The sequence below is a fragment of the Nilaparvata lugens genome, chromosome 3 (genome assembly GCF_014356525.2).
Source record: "Nilaparvata lugens isolate BPH chromosome 3, ASM1435652v1, whole genome shotgun sequence".
NCBI lineage: Eukaryota > Metazoa > Arthropoda > Insecta > Hemiptera > Delphacidae > Nilaparvata > Nilaparvata lugens.
The window spans coordinates 27,090,210-27,117,564 of NC_052506.1; the positions used below are offsets into that span (position 1 = coordinate 27,090,210).

General features: G+C 33.9%; 1 protein-coding gene across 5 annotated transcripts in view; it reads right to left on the reverse strand.

Annotated features, from left to right (window-relative positions):
• Positions 1–15,964: 15,964 nt before the first annotated feature.
• Positions 15,965–27,355, reverse strand: part of LOC111064233 (solute carrier family 66 member 2) — a 54,143-nt gene continuing 42,752 nt past the window's right edge. For 4 of the 5 annotated variants that reach the window (XM_039423440.1, XM_039423438.1, XM_039423437.1 and 1 more), the window contains 2 exons: positions 22,183–22,399; positions 15,965–19,282 (listed from right to left, as the gene is read on the reverse strand). In XM_039423440.1, the coding sequence (XP_039279374.1) occupies positions 19,090–19,282; positions 22,183–22,399 (410 nt within the window). In that variant the 3' untranslated portion in view covers positions 15,965–19,089. Of the gene's footprint in view, positions 19,283–22,182; positions 22,400–26,807; positions 26,865–27,355 lie in introns of all 5 variants that reach the window. The other variant, XM_039423439.1, reaches the window with a different exon arrangement.

Here is a 27,355-nt window from a genome sequence, read left to right on the forward strand (position 1 = left end):
AAGCCATAGTGACATTGTGTGCGCATGAAAACTGAAATAAAAACTTCGATGTTGAAGGAAATTATTCATTGAAGAATATATTGTAGGGACACTCGAATTTGAGATCAAACATATTCTTACATCAATAACCGGAACATTATTACATCAATACAATCTGCTGAAGTTCTTGATTTAGTATGTCTAGTAATACTACTTTAGCTACTTCCAGTAAATTTGTATTATATATTCTTGTGATAAATTTTCTTTCATTCGAAATGCATTTCTGATGAAATAGGCTACTTTATGTTCCACTAGCGTTTCTAGGATTATCTAAGGAGAGGGGGGTCCATTATAGACGGCTGTTCCTAGCCTCCCCTTCAATTTCTAGGAATCACAGCAGAAAAGGTTAGTTTTCATATCAAACACTTAAGACATTTTCTTCAAACACTCCACCTCATGGATTAATCAAATATATAATTGACAACATACATTGATCATGAGCTTACCTATTGAAAATTTGGAATGAATTGGTCTATTCATAGGTAGGCCCTATACATATGAGAGTATACATGTAGCCTATATCGAGATAAATATATTTGGAGCAATTCACAAGTACTCAAAGCAATCATAATCATGTTATTACGATAGCTTCATCAGGTCCCGCGTGCCAGGGTCATTCAGGGTTATTCAGAAGCAAATTGGTAACCACACCGAACAATGTCAGCGAGTTCTGGCAAAGTAATGATTTCTGGTCTTTTATGGGTCAAGAAAGAATAGATAAAATAATATAATATAGTATCTTGTTGGAAGTAGAAAGAGAAAAGTAGAATATGGAAATAAGTGAAATAATATTATAATATATATGCGAATTGAAAGTAGAATGTGAAAAGTGAAATACCTATGGAAAGAAATTGCAAGCTACTTACCGTATCAGTTATCAGTAACGGACGAAATTGTGTACTTTACAGGCAACAATTGCAATTATTAATTCTGTCTGGACTTCCATATTTGTCAAATTAATACATGGACGTGGACTATTTATCTATTACCATATTATACAGACTACAGAACTATTGATAGACATCGAGCTGCGTAGCCCCGTTGTAGACATTTATTTCTACATAATTCACACTTCCAAAGATTATAACTTGAAATTATATTTTTTTAGATTCTACTTTGTACAAAGCATTTTAAATTACATAACACTTGAAAAATAAAAGTTGAATAACGTAATTTTTTTCTATTTTCAATGTACTCATTTATTTCATTTTTGTATGATTTATATTCGTATGTGAATATAAAGTGATAGCGCAAACCAAGGTACCGATACTTGAAGTGTATCAAATTGAATATATAGATATTATATTACATGTATTGCTTGAAACTATTCAATTGACTGGCTGATACGTTCATGTGGGTATTTGGTATATGTGGTACGTATGACTGGTATATGACTGACAGAAGTGAATACTTCACACAGAATCACCGAACTCATTGCTTGAGTTCACAAATGAACATATTTGTGAAAAATAAAAATAAATCGGTACCTTGATTGTTGGGGTTCACAAATGAATCATTTGGGGTCCTGGGATACTTCACTCGAGTAGATCTTATTTATAATGGTGAATTACCTGGCGAATTGGATCTGCCTCATTGCCACTGTCTGGACTTCTGATACCTTCAATGTATTTTCTCCCTCCAACCTTCAGCGGTACAACAATAGGTAAGCTAAATGTCGATGCTGAATTGTTTGAGGACTAGTTTTTGAAAAACTTATGCTGGATTCGTATGGAAAAATATCTGAAAAATTGAATAAAACTAGTCTGAAATATGCAAAAAATCTATGTAGAAAAACACAGACTTTTACGTTTGATGCCCAATAACTTTCTTTAATGACCAGTAAACAAATAATTTTTCGCAATAAAAATTGTAGAGAATTTAATTCTGAAAAGAATTATGTAAGCTGTGTGAACTAAATTTGAGTAAAAGTTGAATAAAATGTATCCTTATGTAGTACATTACACCACAAAAATTTGCTGTTTTATGAGGAGAGAACTAATAAGTCATAGGTTGTAGCTGATTGCAAATGAAATATTCGGTTCTTTATGAAGTTTTATTTTTATGTGAAAGTAATATATCTAAAGGACATTATACTTATACCAAAAGACTGAAGATGATGTTCAAAGTGACCTCCGTTGTTCTGAATGCATATGTTTCAGACGTCTTCTCATCGATTGTCGGACCCGTTCAAATATTCCAGGAATCTGCTTTATCATTCCTATTCCGTTCAAAATCCTTAATCGGAGTATTGTATACTAAGGTTTTCAAGTGACCCCAAAGATAAAAATCCAAAATATTCAAGTTTGGTGACCTAGCTGGCCATGGTACTGGCATACCTCGGCCTATCCATTGATTTGAAAAGCTGTGATTCAGGTGTTCACGAACAGCAACACTGAAGTGCGCTGGAGCTCCATCATGCATAATACAAATGTTTTGGCGCAACTGAAGAGGTACATCTTTAAATAAGATAAATAGCTCCTCTCTCAAAAAGTTTAAGTAGATTATGCCATTAAGCCTGGGAGGAAACTCGAACAGAAGTAGATGATCTCCTATGATTCCTGCCCAAATGTTTACTGAAAACTGATGTTGTGGACGATTAGGATTGAGGATTCTCAGCTGCCCAAATATGTTGGTTGTGGACGTTAACGATAGCTGTTCTTGTAAAGTGTGCCTCGTCGGTGAATAAAACGTTTGTTAAAAAGTTTGGGTTAACAAGGTTTTCTAAAAACCATCGGCAAATACCAGCACGGGGAATACAGTCTCGTGGCAATATAGTATGAACTTTCTGGAGGTGGTATGGATGTAATTGTTACTCTTTTAGTATCCTCCAAATAATAGATTGATTGACATTAAACTGCACTGACAATTCTCTCGTGATCTTCTCTGGATGTTCATAAATTTCATTAAGAACTTGTTCTTCTAACTCAACAGTCATAGTAGATCGGGGTCTGCCTGCATAACTGTGCTCTTTGGATATCAAAGAACCTGTTTCAGACAGACGTTGATGAATAGTGACAAAAAACCTTGAACTTGGACATACTCGGTTGAGAAAGTTCTCTTGATACAAACGTCTTGCTTCAGTACTATTACAGTGTCCCATTCCATACATTAAATGCATGTCAGCTAATTCGGAGTATGAATAATGTCTAAAATTACCTGCCATTTTTTAAAAGTCAACACTCAACACAAAAGCAAAGTGAAATGGTTACAAATAACTGGTTAATAGATTGAACAAAAAACACAGCGCGGTCACAGTAGGCCTAACTTAGTTTGTTGTTTTGTTCAACAATGAGCAAAAATATTTCTGAAAAATAATTTCAGCTGATAATTTCTTTTAAATATTTTCTTATTTAAAACGAAATGAATCAGTTGTTTTGGAACAGCTGTTATTTGAATCCATGTTTTTTGCAATCAGCTACAACCTATGAGTTATTAGTTTTCTCCTCATAAAACAGCAAATTTTTGCGGTGTAATGTACTACATAAGAATACATTTTATTCTACTTTTACTCAAATTTAGTTTACACAGCTTACATGATTCTTTTCAGAATTAAATTCTCTACAGTTTTTGTTGCAAAAAAATACTGGTTATTAAAGAAAGTTATTGGGCATAAAACGTAGAAGTCTGTGTTTATCTACTTGAATGTTTTGCATATTTCAAATTTTTCTCAAACTCACACTACAGCTTCCAGACTAGCTATATTCAATTTTTCATATATTTTTCCATATGAATCCAACATAAGTTTTTCAAAAACTAGTCCCCAAACAATTCAGCATCGGTGTATTTCACCAGAGGAACTGAATTGCGGGCGAAATCTTTCACCCTGTATAGCTCGCTAATGAAGCGTTTATGGATATATGTTTATAAGAACTTTTTTTCTTATTTTTACCTCTACTATCACGTATTAAATTATTTTACCATAATTAAGAATCATCCTGTATATTCGATGTATTAACTGTTCATTCCAGTTAGAATTAGTAAATTATACTTTATTTTCCAAGAGAGTATATTTTATAAGGATTTGATAATACATTTTCGTAATTGAGATTAAACATTTTGTTATTCAATTATATTTCTACTTTGTTAAAAACGATCTGGAAAAATTGCAGAGTTATAAAAGGATAGCGCTTATCTGTTTTGTCGAATGATAGACAAGGATTGCAACACCAATGTTAATGTAACGTGGACCTCACTATAGTAAGGAGCCTTAGATGACTTAGTAGTGTAAACTACCTAAAACAGGCCCAGTTCACAACCTCATTATAATATTCTGTATCGATATTATGGAAAATCGTGTACCGTACGTCATTACATAATAATAACAATAATTATTATGAAATCATCTAATTCAAGGATTATAACTTTGGACGCTTATATATCATAATCATAAAGTAAAAAGCTCTTCTTTGATAATGTATTTCATTTTGGTAACTTGATAGTATCTAAAACATTGGAGAATGTCACCAGTAAATAGTTTCCAAAAGCGAAACCTTGATCTACAACGCAGTTTGAGAGGAATAGCGTCACAATCGATCGTGATACGTCACTGATACATAGTTGAAGACTGAATGATTTGTACTAAATAATAAAATCATTCTAAAACCTTTGGTTTAGTTTTTACAAGTCCTGCCTTCAAAACTTTGATGTTTTGAGAATTTTATTGGCTACTAGCAGGTAACCCGTGCTTCGATAGGTTCTAATTAAAAACTTGACAAACTGAAAACTTGACGTATTGAAATAATTGAAAATAGGCCTATAACCATTCTAGGTAAATAAAGAATCTATATGCAAAATTTCAAGTTAATTAGTCCAGTGATTCAGACGTGATGATGCGTCATTTGTGAATTTCCTATCCCGTATGTGTATAAGCCAGTTCTTTCCTTTATAATAGTATAGATAAGTTAAGATGTCAGCAATCTTTTGTTGAATGACGATAATGAAAATACAATTTCCTTCCTTTTGATCATTGGTCTTCATTAGTAATTTTCAAGGGTATTAGGTTATTAGTTAAATGCAAGGATGCATTCATCATAATAATACAATTTTTCTCAAAAATAGTTTATTGTGAAAACATGAATATTTTGAAAAAAATAACTGCCAAAAATTAAAACGAACAAGTCGATTAGTTAATAGAACGATTTAGACTTCTCCAGAAAAACATTATACTATTTCTTGCTTTCATGCATTAAAATCTAAATCTAGACGATAATCAACTATTACATTAAAGTAGTGCTATATTACATAATCTTGTCCCGTTTCAATATACTTTGATAAATCGTATAAGTAAACTTGGTCGTAGAAAAATATCAGCCTTAATATAACGTTTACATGATAATATTACTATAAAATAAATCTCAATATTTTATTACTATGTATTGCATTTATGTGAATGTAATAGATTGCTTAGTTATAACTCTATAATATAGATTATTATGGAGATTTGTTCTCCACACAATACTATACAAGCGTTTGAGTTTGGTTTTTGAATACATTACCATAATCTTTGAGTTACTATTACATAATGCTTCTATAAATCACACATCTAAAGCAATGTTTTTTAAATACTAGGTAAATCTATAGTAATAATAATAAATACATTTTTACAAATCAAAATAAACAAAGTATGGGTAACAGGTTAAGAATGATCAAAGAAAGCTAGCGAGTCGTGTAGGCCTACTCATAGAGTAAAAATGTCATCTTTTTGCAAATTCACTTTGATGAAATTCACAGCAAATATATTCAGTTAGATTAGATGAGGAAAACGTGAGTTTTATTTCAGGAATCAGCCTACTGAAAATAATATTGGTGTTAGAAATGGTTCTTACTTGTAATATTACTGAAGCGGGAGTTCTTTGTACATGGTACCGTGAGAATGCGGTACTTAGTTCATATATTACATAAACTGGTGAACCATACCATTAATCTGCAATGATTTGCTTGAATGTGGCAGGAAAATTCTAGATAAAAGCTTATCGATCAACAGAGCCCTAACCTTAGAATTGCCTTTTCGACTATTAACTCACCTAATGAATAGAATGGGTCCCTCTAAAAACGTTGCAACTGACACAATTTCACAAAGTGATGCTCCAGAGTGAAAACGCTGGTAGAATGATTCTCCACCTATAGTAAGGTGACATCTGTGTTTGATAGTTTGCACTATATATATGAATAAAATAGTGCGTACCATCAACCACAAATGCCACCACTAGGCGGAGAACCACTCCACCAACGTCTTTACACTGAAGTATCACTTTGTGAGATTTTGTCAGTTGCAACGTTTTTAGAGGGACCCATTCTAAATGGATGAATTCATTATATGTTCAGCTTACAGAGGTCACAATAAAAAATCTTGATAACTCAAGACGAGCTGAATTATTAAAACAAATTTGTTTGTCATTTGAAAATAGAAAACACATTATTTATATCAAATACCGTATTTTCTATTATAATGTACCGTACCCAATAGGAGAAAATTAAAATAATACTGAATTAACGACAAACAGTGAACTGACAGCTACTTAATGATATAATAGTTATGAGTATTACATGCTACTCAAATCTTACTAGCAATCGATTTAACTGCATGCTATATACAAATTACACATCAATTAGTCGCAGTTACTTTTCTGCCAATTCTATTTAATACAGTGACACAATTAATGTGGATCGAAAGGAGAGTTCTTTCAACTGATATGTATCTACATCACACGAATAGCTTGGATTGGGAGGCTTGAATCTGAGGCACGCTTTTCATAGATTCAGCCAAAGAATGTGCAATTCATCTAGCTTCCATCCATTTTTAGAGTATAGTTTCACATACGATAATGTTTCTTAATACCTATTCAATCAGGAAGGAAGAATTAGAACAGTATATTAATATTTGAAAAATATGAAGAGGTTCTGTGACAAAAATTACTGTACTAAACCTCACAGCCTCTTGCTCGGATGAGAATCTATCTATCTAATTATTTATTTGACTGATAAAAAAATAATTATCAATAATATAACGATACTTTACACAAGAATGTAACGACAGATAAAAAGCTGCAAGAATTACACATTTGATAAAACCGGTTTCATAAACTGGTGGCAAAGACCTGATACAATTATTAGCTAACATTAACAATATGAGTTGTCAAAATAATGCTCTAGAATCAAACTCATGAAAATTGAATATTACGCAATGAAAGGTTGCACAACATTGCACTATTTCATTTTGAGGGGGAATTCTTAGAAAGCGTCAAGAATGTGTTATATCACAAGTATGTAAATGAAGTTTTTGAATCTGATTCGCAGTAAAAGATTACAAATCTTTAAAAATGTGCTTACAGACTCAAACGCCACGAACACGCACATTTCACTTTTCATCGGCTGATTTCTATGCTTATGTCTATAATTATCTAAAGGTGGATTTTCGTTGGTGCATAAACTTCCGCAGTCGACGACAATAAATTGTTGTCTGAAGACATTCATATTGTCTAAATTTCAAGTGCGCTAAAACAGCTGATCCAATAACTTTTCGTTATTTGAGATTATTATCTAAGAATAAAAACGTTTCGAATAATATCAACATATTGCCATTATGATATAACACCTAACCTCCTCTATTAAAGCATAATTGAACATAATATTTTATGCTATTTAGACAAATTGAAATCTACCCAATCTGAGATCCTAACCCAGTCGTTGTCGACGACTGCATTTACGCACAAACAAACCCCACCTTTACTGTATCTGTACAAATACAGATATAATAATCTTATAAAAAGTGAAATGCGCGTGTTCCTGGCGCATGAGTCTGTACGCACCTTTAGAAGTGAAAATTCTCTAACATTTAAGAATACTTTATGTATTGTGCAGTTTAGTTAGATTGTAGACCGTATAATACGTAACATATTGGTAGTTTAACAATGAAATTCACGAGTTTGACAATGATTAGACATATAAAATCTATATGAAGTTAACAGATATTATATAAGTATTATAATAATAACACTTCAATATTTGACAACAATAACAATAATTATTAGAAAGAGTTCCTCAATTTGAAACTCGTGACGCAACAGAATAACAAACAATTACTGAACAAATAATTGATTCAAGTAGTAATTACTAAAATTCATGAATGAAAACATCGTTGAACAGTATCCTTGGAGGACGTATGTAGGCACATGTAATCAGTGGAAAACCAAAACCTTCCATCTCACATTGGAAATTATTACAATATTCAACAATATTTGTGCCCACTGAAAGTTTTAGACTACCGGTATGTGTAATTTAAATGGAAAGATGAGGTACATGTTTGAAAAAATGATTTACTGCAATTGAACACCAAACTGATGAATACAATATTATAATAAAACACAAGAAATTCCTCAGTATACTCAAAAAGAACTATATTAATCACAGTTTAATATAATGATTTGTTTTATGATTGGGCACCGTATTACTTATATTATTGTTTTTCAACTATGGATTTTACCAACAAACATGTTAACAAAGAAATGTGAAACGAAACCCAGTGATGTTAAAAGTTATTGTAATTATCACTCAAAGCTGAAAAGAAAGCAGTAAAAGGTTTCTCTTCTAGAATTTGAGAAATGTGTATTTGATAGTACTGATATAGAAATAGATTAGGAATTGTGCCGGATTGAATTGAATAGATTGTCATAGAAGATATCTACATGCTCTTAACATCAATAAAATACCATCTTTGGTATGAATAATTTAATTTTACGATATAATAACATGTGCATATTGATGGAATGGCTGGCTATTGCTATATTTAGAATTCAATTATTGCATTTACCTATTGGAAGTATTGATATTACTTAAACTAAGATTTGTGCGTCTAGGCATGAGTATAATTCAACACACAAATTATGCAGTGGTCCACTAATTAGTTATTATTAATTTTTTATTAGTTATCAGTAATTAGTAGGTCGATTAAGGCATTGGTTTTATCCTAGGTCACAGTGATTTTCGTTGTTTGAAATAAATCTTCACCACCATTTTTTGCGGTTACATTTTAGTATTACATTTTTCCACCTCTCAGTTCCATCATAGAACTGATACATCAAAGTAATTCAGGAAGATTTATGCAATATTGATAATAGATCACTTTATTTCAACTAATCTTTAAACGATAATAAATTCTACCATTTCAAGAGATAACATTTCATGGATAACATTTAAACAAACTACAAACAACTTTGCTTTAACAAGATGAACTGGAACTCTACGAGATGTATCCCTAAGAAGTGTGAACTCATTACTATTAACAGTCTATTCAAAATTCAAGAATACCGTTATAATGTATTGTTTGGTAAAAATAATTATAGAACAGATACAATAATAGCAGTTGGAAACAACATATTCGCATTAGTTTTTCCGTAATAAGTTTTTTTAAAAAGGAATTATTTTGTGTAAATTTATGAACAATTTTAATTGAAATCGTAAGGATTCCAGTAAAATATGTCGATAGATTCACTAGGAGCCACTGAGAAGTTTGTAACTGCAGTAGTTATCGTGATATTTGAATAGAGCACTGAAAAAAGAAAATTTATTTCAAATTTAATTAGCCTGAATCTTTACAGTGCAAGGTCCAAAGCTTCTTTATTGGAATTTGCCGCTGGCTTATTTGGTACTTTTTTTCTATTTCAAATACATTCATTTTTTCTCCCAAATAACCTTTTATATGAAAATACTACAAGTAGTTCGAAGAACATTAGAACTCGCTACACTCACTAACATCACTACTCAAACATGCCCGCCTATTCACACACAAACACACATACAAATTGGATTTAGAGTATGATGATATATGCAATAGGATCGGTGGAGGACGCTGAGAAATAGAAGTTCTTTACACTTTTGAGCTAGGATACACGGTTGAAGAGATAAATAATCTGAAACTTGAAAAAATAATCGAATTCTAAATTTTTTGAAATTTTGAACATTATGATATATGAAATAAGACCACCTTGGTCGCTGAAGAATAAAGGTCCACTCCACTTTTGAGCTCGGAAGCACGGTTGGAAAGATAAAAAATCTGAAACTTGGATTGGGACTTTAGGGAAAAAAATTCGAATTCCAAAAATTTTTAAATTTTGAACATGTGATACATGAAATAATACCGCTTTGAAGCGCTGAGAAGAGTGAGCCCAATTTGAACCTGATCAGATAAAGTATTGAGAAGTTGGGTTGATTTTTTGGGTAAATTTCCGAATAAAGGGCCGCCATCTTAAAACGGTGATGAATTTTAAATATATACGTTTCTGTGCCTTGTTTCAAAGTACTTGTAAACCAAATTTCATCCAAATCGGACCATAACTTCGACTGTAACTGCGGTACAAACAAACAAACAGACAAACGCCGATTGACTTGAAACATAGGATTCGCTTCACTCATTCAAAAAAATCCTGCATGTATAGGAACGCTGACCCTTAGGCATAAACCACATGTTAATTCACAAAATATTACAAACTCAGTGGCTGCCATTAGTTTTGCAAAAGTATATTAATTTAATACAGAGTTCTCATCCTGGAAGGGGGTTTCCGATTATACTAGTCATTGAAAGCCACAAAAAAGAAACAATTTTTCATAAAGAGCAGGCTAGAACACAAAGACAATTTTTCTCCTGGTAATCTGGATGGTTTTGCCATCACAGCGTTTTGCTGGAGCGTTTTTTATAATTGATAAAGATGAATAATAACCAAAAAAGAAATTGAATTGCAATTTTGTCCGGCATTACAGATCAATTCATCAGACTTTTACTTGGAGAAATTTGAATCAAGTACAGTTTACACATTGTAAAAAGATTACAATGTGTAGGCAATTTAAAACAAACCCCTCCTAGGGAGCACAACACCTTGTCGTGGTGGAGGGGCTTGTATACTCCCGTGACCCGGAGAACTATACCGGCGGTAGTGTAACTACCAGTAGGGCCATTCAAGCCGGACAGGTCGAAGGGTAGGAGTCAGACAATGAAGTGCTCCTGAAATTACACTAACCTCGGAACAGGACTGGATTTATGGAAAAATAAAAGGTCACGCAATATTACTAGATTTTGAACTTGGAACGTCATTACTTTGAATGGAAAGGAGGTGGACGAAATGAGGAAATACAAGGTGCAACTCATGGGGCTGAGCAAGTCGAAAGGGAAGTGCCAAGGTAAGGTGCAATTGGAGGGGGGGGGCTACTGATTGAGATTCTCAGGAGTGGATAAGACATGACGAGCGGGGGAGGGGGTTGGAGTGGTGGTATCGGGGGACTTTGATGGGAAGGTGACAGAATGGAAAGCAGTGAACTCAAGGATTATGTATGTGGACTTGGCGATGGGGAGGAGACAGTAACGGTAAGCCAAGTGTATGCCCCAACATAGAATTATGACATCGTAGATAAAGAAGCATTCTATGAGGAATTACAGAGGGAAATAATGGATATGGTACGAGACAGAAGTAGGCATATTATAATAATGGGAGACTGAAACGGGAGAATAGGAAATGATGACGGGAATAGAGGACAGGGCTGTATGGGAGGTTTGCCGGAGAGAAAATCTTTAACAATAATGGAAAACGAATTATGAACTTTTGCCTGGAAAACAATCTTATGATTGGAAGCACATTCTACAACCATAAAAGGATATACCAAATTACATATTCAGCTTTGGGGAGACAGGCAGAGTGTAATTGACTATATGGTTTACACAAAAAACACAAATTATGCTCTATGCGATGAGAAGGTAATAAGGGGAGGGGCAGAGCTGGCAATAGACGATAAATTGCTTGTGTTGGACACAAACTTTAGTATCCCTAAGGAAAAGCAAGGCATATGTGAAGGTTAAAGTGGAGCAACTGAGAAAGCCTGAAGTTAAGGATGTGTTTTCCAGAAAAATGGGAGAGGAATTGGAAGGTGAAGGAATTGATATATGGAATGTACTTGAAACTACGATAATAAGAGTTGCAGAGCAGACATGTGGAAGCAGACGGATTGAAGGATAGATTGAGGAGAATTTTCGATTCTGTCCCAAGAAAAGGAATATGGAGTGTCATGAGAGAGTTGGAAGTCGGTGACAGGATGATAAGAGCACTACAGTTGTTGTAAAGGGAAACTGTTGGAATGGTAGGGATAGATGGGGATGTATCCCAAGAATTTGAGATGAAAAAGGGTATGAAACAAGGAGACAGCCTCAGTCCGCTGCTCTTCATAATCTTTATGAACAGTATATTAAAGTACTGCATAAGGAACATCCCAAAAATGAAAGTGGGTCATAAAAATCTTAGACCAGTATATGTGCAGGCCTTGGTATTTGCAGATAATATTTTTCTGATGGAGGACAGTGCAAGGAAACTCCAGAAGGCAGTTAATGTTCGGGAGAAGGTTCTGTCAAGAAGCGATGGAGGTGAACACCAGCAAAAGTAAGATTATGAGGGTAGCGGTCGGGGAGAGAGATAGCTGTGTAATAACGTGCAAAGAAAGGGCGCTGGATGAGGTAGAGCAGTGTGATTATCTGGGTCCCCCAGGGTTTCCATCCTGGTTTATTCCTGGGTTTCCATCTGTGCAGACGGAAAGCTGGATAGAGAAATTGTAAACAGAGTGCAAAAAGCAATGAATGTATATTTCCAGCTGAACAAAACTGTGGTTGGCAAAGAGAGCTGTCTATAGGGTCTATGACAACAAAGAAAATAATTTTTAATCGAGTGTTTGCTCCAACTCTCATGTATGGAAGTGAAAGCTGGGTTACCCTTGAAACACACAGGAGTGAGGTTACTGCAGCAGAAATGAGGTTCCATAGGAGAGTAATAGGAAAGGAGAGACGTGATAGATGGTGAAATGAGAGAATGAGAGGAGAAGTGGGAAGAAGAGCTCTGATGTAGGACATTACAGAAAGGCACCTCACCAGAATGCAAGAATGTCGCCCGTTGAAGGAAGTACGCTATAAGGGAGGGAAAGAGACGGAGGGGTGGACCTAGGGTGAACTGAGAGGGTTATCTGGAGGGATTGGGTGGGGAGAGAGGCAGGACGATGCGAGATATGAGAAGAATGGCAGCGGATAGGACAACGTGCAGGAGAAGAATCGAGGCTGGTACCCCTACGCTGTAGTGGCAGAAAGGTGAAGAAAAATAAAAAGGAGAATTTAAAACAAAAATTCACCTTTGACGATAATTGAGAAAATTTTGTTGAAAGATAAATGAGTGATTATTTTGGACTAACCAACCCAGCCAATATTATTGACGTTATATTTACACTAAGTTAATTAAAGCACTTGAGGTATCATTCTACTTTGTTTTACACTCAAATCTTTCCTAAAATTTGAATCCAATGACTTATTTGAGAATCAAATAAGTGAAGAAGGGTTATAGGCTTACCTAATTAATGTAAGTAGAAATTACTTTTACCTAGCAAGAATAAAACCGAATGTGACTTAAATTGTTATCAGCTATCACTAATTATTGTATAATGAACAAATACCAGTGAGATGTATCTTCAAAAATTATCTAATAAAAATAGTTTTCTTTTACACAGCATATCGATTCTACTAGCTAAATACTGAGATAACTATACATAGTACCTCCAGTTTTATTGAAGTTTCAACAGATTTCTAAAACTTTTAAAAACACATATGACGTGATTTAGATTTTTTGTTTAATGATAAAACATTTTGGTAAAAGCCATGTTGAATGTAACAGGATCTGAATACTAAAATCATTGAGGCTTGTGAATACAACATTTTAAAAATTAACATGGAACTACATTGTCTAAATATAATAGGTTTCTTCCCAAATAATAAACAAGATTAATATTAAAGTAGATAATAAAAACAGGTTTTTGTAACAACTTTTATATTCAAGTGAAATCGGATGATTCAATATCAGTGTTAATATAGTACAGAGACATAAAAACAGACATAACAAAATTATACAGGACATGAACATTATTGTTCTTTTTAATAATGATAGGCTACCTAATAGAGGTAGATTCAAATATATGTAAATTAATATCAGATGATGTAGGGCAGTAGGCATGATCAGACGGAAGTTAGAAGTCAAGTTCCTCTAGTCACAATTGATGGTTGTAATTTCATTCACATGGAGACTGTTCATTACTTGTTTCAGGAGTATTTGCACTTTTGATAAACATATTCTCTACAAGATCAAATTGAGGAACAATTTTCACTATGTTTGGTTGCACCTATCGTCGTCATTTCAGAGAGAATGAGGTGATTCGAAAACGGGTGTCCGAAGAGGAGAGAATTAAGAAGTGGTCCGATGTTCATGATTGTTATAAAACATGTAAAATATGAACAGGATTTCGGAGGACCTTGAGTGAGGGAATGATTATATTACTCACCACTCGATGTGTGGCTGCTCCATTGTGCTGCAGGTGGGGGCGCCCCTTGCTGGTTCCTTGCATATATTATGTTGCACTTATATGAGGTTTGAGTGATGAAGTGGTGAAATGAGAGGAATAATTTAATGAGAAATAAATGAGAGTAACATTTGATTATGAGAGCGAGAGTGCGAAGGCGAGAATGAGAGTTTGCGAGAGTGCGCAAATTGTAGGTTAACGACTAACGACACTGGAGTACGGTTCCACTCTGAGCTCAGGGAGTGACTGACTCCCGGGAGAATCGACAACCGAGCAGCCGGCAGGCGTCCTATCTGGCAATGATAAGATAAGCTGCCGCAACACTAGCAGCAAGTTGACCCACTGGGCTTCATCGCAATGCTCCAGTAGCAAGTTATTCACTCCAGAAATGTCGGAAATAGAGGAGAAAAAGAAAAATTTGGTTGTGCGAAGGCAACAATTAAAGAACCTTTTGGATAGCGAAATGGAAAGATTCTAAAAAGAACAGAAGGAATATTCGATCGTCAATTTGAAACCAACTGTAAACATAGAAATGAAAAGGAAAGAGGAGGAAACTGCTGTGAGGGAAGCCAAGCTCATGCTCTACCACTCCAACTCTTTAATGACGCCAAATCATTACAATAGGCAATACCGTCATCTTTCAAGGAAAGCTGCAAAAGATGATTTACCATCATTGGAAGACACCAGTGTCTCTAAAGCAGAAGCTCAGTCTTCTTCAGGTTTTCCAGAATATGAAAATCAGTTGAAATTGAGACTACTTGAGGCACAAATAGCAGACATTGGTTCAAAAATGGATAAATTATTTGAATTGATCAGATTGAATGACGAAGAGCAACGTAAATTGAAGGAAGAGGGAGTTGAAAAGTCCAGAAAAGCACTAGAAGTTGACAACATGTTTCAGGAATTATCCATTAGTGAAACCAGTGCTTCAGTATCAGACACCACTCGTTACGAGCAATGGAAACAGAAATGCTCGTGCGTTCAGAATGATCTCAGAAAAGCTTTGCATTTCTCTCAGCAGATGAAAGTGTCTATCAGCGATTGTGAAATGGGCGACGATTTTTTGTGTTAATTGCTTCAACATGAAACGTCTCTTGAAGAGAGTGTCAAGTTTGTCTGATACGTCTTTTAGAACGTACTCGCAGAGAACCCAACAAAAAATGGTTCCAAGAAGAGACGACCAGATGGCAGGACCAAGCAACTTCACGGCAAAAGACTCAGAGCGCTATTTATGATGAGTTTCGATCACTGGTGCAAAGTGGACAAGCAAAAATCTTGTCAAAATGTCTGAACTTGTGGAGAATGAGGATAAACTATTAGGTCAGCTGCAGATTATGGAAAATGCAAAAGAAACAGCTCAAAATCAGCTGAAACCTGATCGGTGATAAGTTACTCAGTGAATGTGTTGATGAACTAGAACTAGAAAGTCAACAAAAAACTTCGTAAATTGACTTCTTAATAAAGTTGGCGCATCTCAAGATAAGCCCTGGCATGGAGACACTGCCAACACTGCGTGCAATAAAACTCTCAAAACATACAGATAATCCTACTGCCCATTTTTATTTTTTATTCTATTTTATTTTTCTATGATGCCACATCATTAGACTGGTGTGAAATGTTCAATAACTGTGATAGCATTTTATAAAAATAGATTTCTGATAATTTCTTATGAAAATAAAATAACTGCCAAATTATAGAATAGCTCGGTACGTCATGGACTTGACATCTTGAAGACAAGCCTAATAGCATCATGCACATAAATACAATTTCATGAAGAAGAATACATTTATGCGGTATCTGAAATTTTCTTCCTCTGTAGTTTTGGTGATTTTTAAGCAGACTTCCATTATGCTGGATAAATATTACAGTGTTATCATCCTAATATCAGATGATGTATGGAACATGGAACTAAACATGATAATAATATTCATCTGAATAGAGATTATATAATTTTTAAGATAGATTTTAGTACCAGCCGGCCAACATGGCTTACTCAATATCAATTGCAAGTTATGATGACATCAACAAATTGGGTCTGATCAACTCACTCTCTGACTACGGAGAGTAAATATTAGAAAACGGATAGGCCTAACAGACAGACAGAAAGACATTTATTTCCAAAAATGCTATTTACAAAATAAAAATCCTATTTACTAGAACACAGTTTCAATACAAACAACAACAAAAATAAAAACAATCTCATGAATACACCAAGTCAAGATAGATTTTAGTACCAGCCGGCCAACATGGCTTACTCAATATCAATTGCAAGTTATGATGACATCAACAAATTGGGTCTGATCAACTCACTCTCTGACTACAGAGAGTAAATATTAGAAAACGGATAGGCTTAACAGACAGAAAGACATTTATTTCCAAAAAATGCTATTTACAAAATAAAAATCCTATTTACTAGAACACAGTTTCAATACAAACAACAACAAAAAATAAAAACAATCTCATGAATACACCAAGTCAAATAACTTGGAAAATGGTCTGCATGGGCAAATGCCTATGCGCAAACCAGAGTTGCATACTCAGATGTTTACAGAGAGGAAGAAAACACTAAGGAAGAGGAGGAGAAGGAGGAAGATATTGAAGCCGACGACAATAATGCTTATCCACTTGTAATCGATATCACATCTGAAAAAACATCTAAAGCGAGACTGGAGGGAAAAAGTGCCCTATCATCGTGATCGTGTCCTCAGATGATGAGGACGACTTGGTCGAAGAAGAAGGATCTGGCAACGGAATAGTTGTCATTGAAAGAGATGAGATGGATGAAGATGATAACCAAGACGAAGATAGGAAGCGGCTAAGGAGGAGGAGCCGATAGATATGATTGCAGACTAAATTTTTCACTAGTAAGGGGAAGTATTGTACGCTAGAGAAACATCAAGTTTGTAAAACATGCGATCGGCCGTTACGAATATAATGTGGGAGATAATATGAAAGCAAACCAAAACCATAGTAACAGGTTTTTACCAACTGTGTTCCCAACAGAGAACGCAAAACAGAATACTCAGAATTCCCCAGCGCTGGGGAAGTGGTTAGTACAGGCGTTATAAGAAACTGATTGACTCGACCTTAAAACTTTCAAACACGTTCAAACATGCTCTTACATGAGACTAACTAACGTCTCACATACCGTAATTGTCTCAAACGAAAAGATGGGTTACAAAGTCTGCACATAGAAGAATTACTTATTCCGGAGTTCAGAGTAATGAAGAACAAGAAAATAAAAAGGAGTTAGTGAACCAGGAATCATTCAAAGTTGATTGTAAAATTCCAATTGATTGTATTACTTTCATTATCATTATTGACATTCAAGTGAAAACATGTCATGTCAATAATTTTTTTAGAATTATCACCCATGCTAGCCATGTTTATATTTATAAATCTACTTCTGCTAAAGAAGAATGAACAAAAATACAGTCCTAATGCAGATTAGTATTATAGCCTACAATACATCCCCTTACTAGAGGAAAATTTAGTCGGCGAACATATCTATCGGCTCCTCTTCCTTAGCTGCTTCCTATTTTCGACTTAGTTATCATCTTCATCCATCTCGTCTTTTTCAAGGACAACTATTCTGTTGCCAGATTCTTCTTTTACAACATCGTCTTCATCATCTGAGGACACGATCACGATGATAGGGAATTTTTTCCTCCATTCTCGCTTTCGACGTTTTTCTTGAATTGAATTGAATTGATGTGATATCGATAAGAAGTGGATATGCATTATTATCGTCGGTTTCAACATTCTCTTCCTCCTTTCAATGAAACTTTTTCGCTCTCCTTTTTCTACTCCTTCCTATTATATGAGTCCATATGCATGAATTCAAAGCCTCACACAAAGCAGGCAGTGAAATTTCCTTTTCATTCTTAGGTATTTGCATTTATTGGAAGATTTAAAATGCAGCTATAATTAAATGTGCATAAAAAGTGATACTCTCTCTCTCATTATATTCTGACCGAAAGTTCTATACTATTAATATTGTCATTCATCATCAGTCCCCTCAACAAATTTTAGGCTAATCTGCATTAGGACTGTAGTTTTGTAAGCTTCATGTTTTCTTTAAATTGTTCATGTTTAGATTTATAAACATGACTAGCATAGGTGATAATTCTGACAATGTATTGACATGATTGCCAATCGTATTCAACTTGAATGTCCATAATGATATGAAAGTAATACAATTAATTAAAATTTTACAATCAACTATAAATAATTCCCGGTTGTGGTAAAATTTATTAATAAGCTGTACAATTGTAATGCTTTTTTGCATTGTATGCTATTTCTTAAATCGTCTCAAAAATTCTAAAAGCTATTGATCCCTTAAAAAGTGATTGTGACATACACTATTGAAAATTCCTACAAAGTTCAGTACGACCAATATTGCTATCTACAGTAGTGAATACTGATAATATTAGATCTGTTGAATTCAAAAATATATAAAGTATATAATATCTATAATATGTACAATATTTCTGAGAAGACATCTTTAACAAGAAGGCAGCACCTGATTAAACCTGATATTCTATTATTAGTTTATAACAAGAAAATAATTACAGTCTAGAGATGTGTTGTCTAGAAGCTGATAAGTTGGACGGTGGATGCAATGACAAGCAGCATTTAAGCCTCGAAATAGCGGTAAAATTCGAGCTATTTGTCCAGTCATCAGTCTATTCTTCCAGCATGTGGAAGGTTGATATTTAGGCTGTCGCGGTAAAGGTACACTTGATACAGAATCAGGATGTCAATGAAGACTTGCAATCCACCACAAATCCAGAACTGCGCAGGTGCTTCGCGCAGCACAAAGTAGGTCGTCTTGAATACGTCACCCACCATCCACATCAGCACCATCAATACACTGCAACACATCAATCAACCTTTACATCATCCCTTCCACAAGAGTGTTCATGAAAAAAGAATATTCTTCAACACTTCAATATTTCAAACTCCGTTCATTCATGTAGATTAAATTCAATATTATACTATCGTAATTAAAATTGCTACTAATATTGGCGTATGAAGGAGGCTCCTTTTTCCTTTTATATTATCCTTGAAATGCAAAATTTCCAAAAACCTTGTATATACGTCGACGCGCAATTAAAAATGGAAATTTCCATTTCCATATCGTTCAATAATTCTCCAGTTTATTAGTTGAACAGTTTAATAGATGGATATATTGCCAGTTTTTAATTGATGCATAATCACAATATATTCTTATTTAACACATATGAATGAATCTAACCTAAGATTCACAGTTAGACAAGTTTTTTTTTCAGTTCAGCTATACGCTATGAATTCAGAATAAATTACAAAACATTCATAATGTCCCTCGTTCATAAATCCATCCAGTGAAACAAGACTTTTATTTTGTTTGGAAATTCTATTAGTGAAATATATGAAAAAGGAATGTTGATTCGTGTTGTAGATCATCTTCTTCGGAATGGTATATTGTGAACGGAGCAACACGGTTTTCAAAAAGGGAAAATCCAAGAAAGATGAAAATCTTATTGAGATGATGGATAAGGGTGTAAAGCAGTGGGAGTTTTTCTCGATCTAAATGAAGCATTCGATAGTGTGAATCACTATTCATTTTATTGAGGAAATTGAAATTTGTCGGAGTAAGGGATGTTGAGCTTGAATGTTTCAGATCCCATCTTGTGGGGAGAACTCAGTGTGTGGAATTTACAAGAGAAATTCTTGGGCCCCTAATGATTTACCACAGGTGATTCAAAGAGGCAATGTTTTGATGTATTCTGATGACACATCTTACATCTGTAGAGCACAGGATGTCGATTTTTAGAAATAGGCACTTTCATAAATACACAAGCCATAGCACAATTCCTCGAGAAACACAAACTCGAATTAAATTAAATAGAAACACAGTTTCTACATTTCAAGTAAAAAAAATAATTCTAAATAATAATAAACAGAGATAAATGTAGAAATAAATGGAGTAAGAGTTAAGAATTTTTCTTTCTGAGAAGAAAATAAAAAAATCGTTGTGTTGTTGTGGAGGTTATAATGTGGTAGATATTCATATCTGAGTTGAACTAGCGATTAAAAATTAGTATCTAAAATTGTTTCAATAATTTAGTGGTTTTTGACAATATCAAGTCGTTTTTATTCAATACAGACATTTGTTTCTTATAAAATGCGTGAAAGTGTGACAACAGCCCTATTAAAAGAATATTTTTGACATAATATTTAATTATAATCAATAATATTATTCTGGAAGATGGGTTACATCCAATGTTTTGAATTCAAGGTTATATTAAATTTTGAGAAATTTAATATATTTAGTCACAGACAACATCAACTGCTTTCATCACATTCAAAGGATTAGAGGTGAACTACAAATAACCGACAACGATAAGTTAGTGTTCCATCTCCTTATGCATCTCCAAAAAGAATGACAAAATTTATTAATTGGATCAAGTCTGAAACTGTTTGAAGTGAGAGGTTGAAATAGGTAGGTCTGAATACAAAGATATATGCATTGCATTAATGCAATACAAGTGTGCCGAGCACTCTTTTTAATTCAGGCCTTTTCCCAAGTTATAATAGTAAATTTAATACGCAATAGACTAGAGCCATTATTGTAAGTGAGTTAGCGAAATAAATTATTTTCTCTCTCTATTATGAACGGCCATGACTTCGAGTTTCCCATGATAGATATTTAAAAATTGTGGCTCCGAGTCGTCGAGGAATGTAGATTATGGAATTATCTCTAAAAATTAGCCTTCCTGTCGCGACATAGAGTGCGATAAGTTGGAAAACAGCAAGCATTGATATTATAACAAACTACCGATTTTGCAGTTACTATTTGGTCCAAAGGCTCTAGAAGCCACGCGACGATTGGTCAAATTGATTCCCTTCGCCCAATAGGAGACCTGTTTCTAAATACAGTAGTGGGGGATTCCCCAGTCGCGAGACCAGATTACGTTTCGGAGGACTTGCTAGGAGCACTACGAGAGTAAAGATGTAGTCATTATGTTTCGCCCTTTTTGGGCAGGTTTACGAGTTTATTTCATTAGTTAATGTAGGAGCTAGTTTTATTTTTATTAAAGTTTAAATTTTCTAGTAGTGCCATGTCCTGAAAGGTTTAATTGTGTTTCTTCATCATGTACGAATAATTGTTTCTTCAAATAACCGCTAAGGTACGTAAAATAAGGTTAAAATATAATTTAGGGAATTTAATTGATTGAAACTTCCATAAGAGTATTGTATTAACAAAGCCGGTTATTTTTCAAGTTAATAATATTGATTGAGAATAATCCTTTTGATTTTATTAGTGATGGAAGATAATTATAATTTTTTTTTTCTAAAGAAGTATAGAAAGTTTTCAGTTACGTTACATTTGAGTTATTGTTTCTGGAGATATATTATCATAGAGTGAGGATTCAAATAGAATGAGAGAATTTATTAATTGGATCAAGTCTGAAACTGTTTGAAGTGAGAGGTTGAAATAGGTAGGTCTGAATACAAAGATATATGCATTGCATTAATGCAATACAAGCTAGCCTTCTGGCAGATCAACCTGGACCTACTAGCATTGGCATTCAACTGGAAATGGCTGTTTTATACAAAATATTGAGTTTGTCCAACATAGAAGAGTTCACCAATTTTAATTATAGGTTTATTATTTTTAATGATCCTGGATTTCAGGTGGTGAAGCCTTGAGGAGAAGTCTCTGACCAGATGCGCTTCAGTATTATAAACACTTTCACATGAAAAGTAACAGATAATCAAGTGATTTACCTCATTCCTACGGTTGATTTGTACTGGAAGTTTTTGACTAGCTGCGGAACAGCAAGCATCGCCTCTGACAGCAGCGCCACTAGACCCAGAGTTTCGACAAAAATCGTCGATTTGATTAGTAGGAATGTAAGGAGAGAACAGCACACTATCATCACAATAAGGAAGTCCAAGTAAGACTGGAAGTCTGTCCACGCCCAAAAGTATTTCCAATCAAAGTCTGCAATCAAACAATTTAATATTAGAGAGGCTAAAATACGAAAATTGTTGTCATTAGCATAATTGGAATAACTGACATTAGAATTATGAAGTATTTCCTTGAACAAGCATTCTGTACTGATATATGTACCGGTATGAATTTTCAACTTCTAAAATACAAGGATTCCTACCATGATATGTATGCTAGTGCATCCTCCCAATACGAGAACAATTCCATAAGAATTAGTTATATTCTTTCTCGGTCGTCGGTCGTGGAAGTATAAACGTTGCTACGATTGCGGCACGACCAAAGACTATTTTTCCCTGTAAGGAAAGATATTTACAGAGTGTTTCTGAAAAACTTCGTGAGTGGTTTTCTCACATCAAAATTAAGAAAAAAACTCCAGTAGATTTAGAATACTTTGCCAAGTTGATCGTGATTGCTGATATTTTTCTACAATTTTATTAATTTGTGAGTACTCCTGAGAGTACCAAAATGATCATTTTTAGTGTAAAATTAGCTTATAAATCGAATACAATCAATTAGCGACCTCCTGAGAGTACCAAAATGATCATTTTTAGTGTAAAATTAGCTTATAAATCGAATACAATCAATTAGGAATATGAAACCTTCAACGATTGTTTAGATGATGGAAAAAATATGCGAAAAAGCCGAAAATATTCGCAGTTATGTCAGTATATTCACAGTTGTTACTTAAAAGAAATAAAATGAGCATTAGGACTTAATTGTTCAACGGTATTTTAAATCACTAGAAATCTTAGACAATTAGTCCAGGCAATGCTCAAAAAAAGGTTATAGAGGTTATTGTATGGAAGACAATTTTTGACCCCGCAGTTCTGTTTAGGGTAGTAAGGAGGTAAACATATCAAAAGTCCCCACCACTTCCCCCTGTGCTAAGGGGGTGGGGGTGGTTCAAAGGTACAATTTTTTGGTTTCTCGCATATAACTCGTAAACTAAGTATCTTACGGACATAACTGTTTATAAAAAATTGAAGCTTACATAATTTTCTTCAATATTCATCTTAAAACTTTTTCTATATCTTCTCTAGTTTTTAAGATATCCGCTCTTGAAGATATGTTATTGTTAAAATAACAGGTTTTCATCCAATGTTTTGTTCTTTCAGGGCTTATAACTCTCCAACAATGCATCGTAAAGACTGATGCTTATCGTAGGTTTGTAGAGCATTAAATTCTCTTTGAAATGATGTAATATTTCACTATCCCAAGTTTTCCTTTCATTGTTATAGCAGCTTAAATCTAGGAGGTGAAATTTTCTTTTGTGCAACAATTGATCGTATGACAATGACATTTGAGAGGGGTGTCCGTGACACAATTTTTGACTTTGCAGCTTAATTTGGACTAGTTGGTAGGTGAACATACCAAAAGTGCGCAATTTTATCCCCTCTTTTGAAGGTGTGGAACCGCTGAGTTGACACTTGTTGCAACAATGAAAATTTCACCTCCTACATTAAAGCTGCTATAACAATTAAAGGAAAACTTGGAATAGTGAAATATTACATCATTTCAAAGAGAATTTAATGCTCTACAAACCTACGATAAGCATAAGTTTTCATGATGCATTGTTGGAGAGTTATAAGCCCTGAAAGAGCAAAACATTGGATAAAAACCTGTTATTTCAACAATAGCATACCTTCAAGAGCGAATATCTTGGGAACTGTTGGGAATATTAAAAAGTTATAAGAGCATAAATTGAAGACAAACGTGCTTTTTTCAAAAATGTCACACCTTCAAGAGTGGATATCTTAAAAACTAGAGAAGATATAGAAAAAGTTTTACGATGAATATTGTAGAAAATTATGTAAGCTTCAATTTTTTATATAACAGTTATGTCCGTAAGATACTTAGTTTACGAGTTATATGCGAGAAACCAAAAAATTGTACCTTTGAACCACCCCCACCCCCTTAGGACAGGGAGTAGGGGTGGGGACTTTTGATATGTTTACCTCCTTACTACCCTAAACAGAACTGCGGGGTCAAAAATTGTCTTCCAATTATTTCCCTCTAGAACCTTTCTTTGACTGTACTAAATTTAAATCTAAAGAAAAAAATTCAGTTACTTTTTTCTTTAAAACGCATAATTCTGGCATTTAATTGACCAAAGCAGAGATTTTACAAATTTGCAATTTGGTGCCAGTTTTATGAGTTTTCGGTGCATTCTAGCAAAGAGACAAGATAGCTTATACTATCTTTCATTAATTTATATATTTATTTAAAGAATAAGTTACAAAGATAAACATCATAGCAATTAGTTTTTTGTAAGGTTATCTAGTGCAGCAGAACAGCTTCGAAATTGCCTTAGTAAGCTGCACACTTCAGTATGATAGCTGATTTGAAGTTCAGTCGAAGCTCCCTCGTAGGGCACTCAGCATACACGTCAAATCACTTTTTGGAACAAAAAATGAATAGCTGATGACAAAATTTTGGCGATCTCAGTGTATCTTTTGACAGGAAAGACGAGACTTTTTCTTGAAGGGTCGGTGCCTCCTGAACGCATAAGATGGGAGAACAATTTCAACGAGAGTGCCTCAGATGTGCGAGATTTCAAATTGTCTAGTGTATGAACATAACCTGAAAGGTTCTGTTCAATTAGGTAATACATTTTTTAAATTTTCGATAATTGTTTTAGATAATATACAAATATAACGAAAAGTTGAAATGCTCGCACATTTGAGATATCGCACATATGGATGACACCCATTCAACACTCTCCACAGGGTGTCCCTGAACTCCATGCAGAAATTCATGGGAAAAACTTTATATAGGATTCCTCCTTCTCCACTGCAAGGACAATTTGCCAAGTTGCAGGCCTCCCTGTACTGATACCGCAGTTCTTGAAATTAAGGGAAACATCTTCCACACAACATTTTGACAAATGTTCTTTGGTCTATTCCTTTTTCTCAAAATAAGAAAAATAGCTGAAGAATGAGTAGCAGAACATTTTTTCTCCAGAATTAAATTATCTACAATTTCCTCTTATGAAAAATACCAGCTAATAATGAGTATTCTAGTTGTATTCTTTTTAAATTCAAAAATTACATTTTTAGCATTTTTTCCATTATCTCAACAATAATTGAAGTGACGTACCACCAACATGATATTCAATTTCTCAGAAAATCTTTGGCTGGCCACTAACGACAGGATATGCATGATGATATGCATATGCATGTCCTGCCGTTGGTAGCTAGCCTTGTATAGCTAATCTTGGTTGAAAATTAATTATTCAAGTATCCTCATGATGTCACCACAAATTTATAAAATTGAAATATGAAAAAATATACAATCCACCGTCATTAATTTCTCAATAATAAAACATTTTAGGGCATATTCACTAAAACTTTTTTGTTTATTCTAATTTAAGGGAACCACTCTCGAAGTTTGTCGGTCTACTTTAGAAACATTCTGTATGCAAGAGTGACTACTATGAAAAATAGAAACAATTTATTATTATATTAATATTTAATGCATAGTGATAATGATGTGCATGCCGCAGTCACAGAAACAAAAACATACTTTCAGATTTAGACATAAACTTAATCAGAGTCGAATGGCTTTCAACAAAAATTGCAGTTGATTGTATGGCCTACTAACTTGAATGCTAACAGGATAGTCCACCCATTTGTAAAGCCCGCCTATTACATGCTCACTATTTTGTGCTTTTTACAAACAGGAGTGCGTCAAAATTTGAGATTTACAGTAATCAAACATCGAATACGATCTAATAGAATTTATTAAATACAGTTGAACATATTTTTCAATTTCTAGCTTCCAACTTGAATGAAGAGAATGAATTTGAACTAATTATCAGTACATTAAATGATACTGCAATGCAAACAGTGAATGATAATTTGTTTATTATTCATAAACAATAGATATACATACAATCCAGGAGTAAACAACAAGCATTCGCATTAAACAGTCATATCAACAGGTAAGTTTAGATGCATTAGTAATCACTAGCTGTTGAACGAGATGAATATTGTTTCTACAACATAAACTCGAAATAACTTGACATCTTAATTAAAAGCATAATATACTACAAAAATATAAACAATCAAGCAAAATATTTTTCATACAATGAGGCAGGCAAAAGCGTTTCATTCACAATCAAATGAAACTCCATGCATTGTATGGTCCATTTAGAAAATGGTATTTGAAAGAATTTATTTCACCTAGAATGAATTATATTGAATGAACTGCTACAGAAGTGAAAAAGAATATCTACACCTGTCATATCAAACAAATGTCTTTGATTTCCAATCACTAAATTCAACAATACAATCATTCAAAAATAATTAAATTCACTCATTAGTTTCAATCACAATAATTCATAAAGCATGACTGAAAAACTATTTTAAAGTTTATTGAATGAAGCTAATGCATTTCATACCGCCAAAGATCGATGCCATGGAGAACTTTGGTGTAGGCTGATATTCTTTTTCCATGCCTGTCGATCGTTAATGCATTTGGGAATCAAAGTGAATCAGTTACAAGAGATTTCTTTCAAGTACCAACTTAGACAACAGTATGAAATTAATACAATATATTACAGTATTTGCATTGAATAGCACTGAAAATTCAAAATAAAAATTATCATAAAATGTACACGACATTGAAAGCGGATGAACGTGATAAGGTTGCTATAGCATCATAAAGAATAAGCATGATAGATATTCGTAGTTACTGTGTTTGTATACATTTATTTGTACGCTTCCGATAACAATCTGAACAATTCATATAATGTGTTTTGAAATAATACAAAATCAAATAACCCTATACAACATAATATGGCGAATAGAAATTGAATTTTAAAAGGGGTCCATTCTGTGAATATAAAGATCTAAATAATGCCATGAGATTAGAGAAAAATAAATTCTTATGATGATAGCATATGAATAGCATTCTATAATATTTAGGAGCCAACCTCAGGGTTCCTTG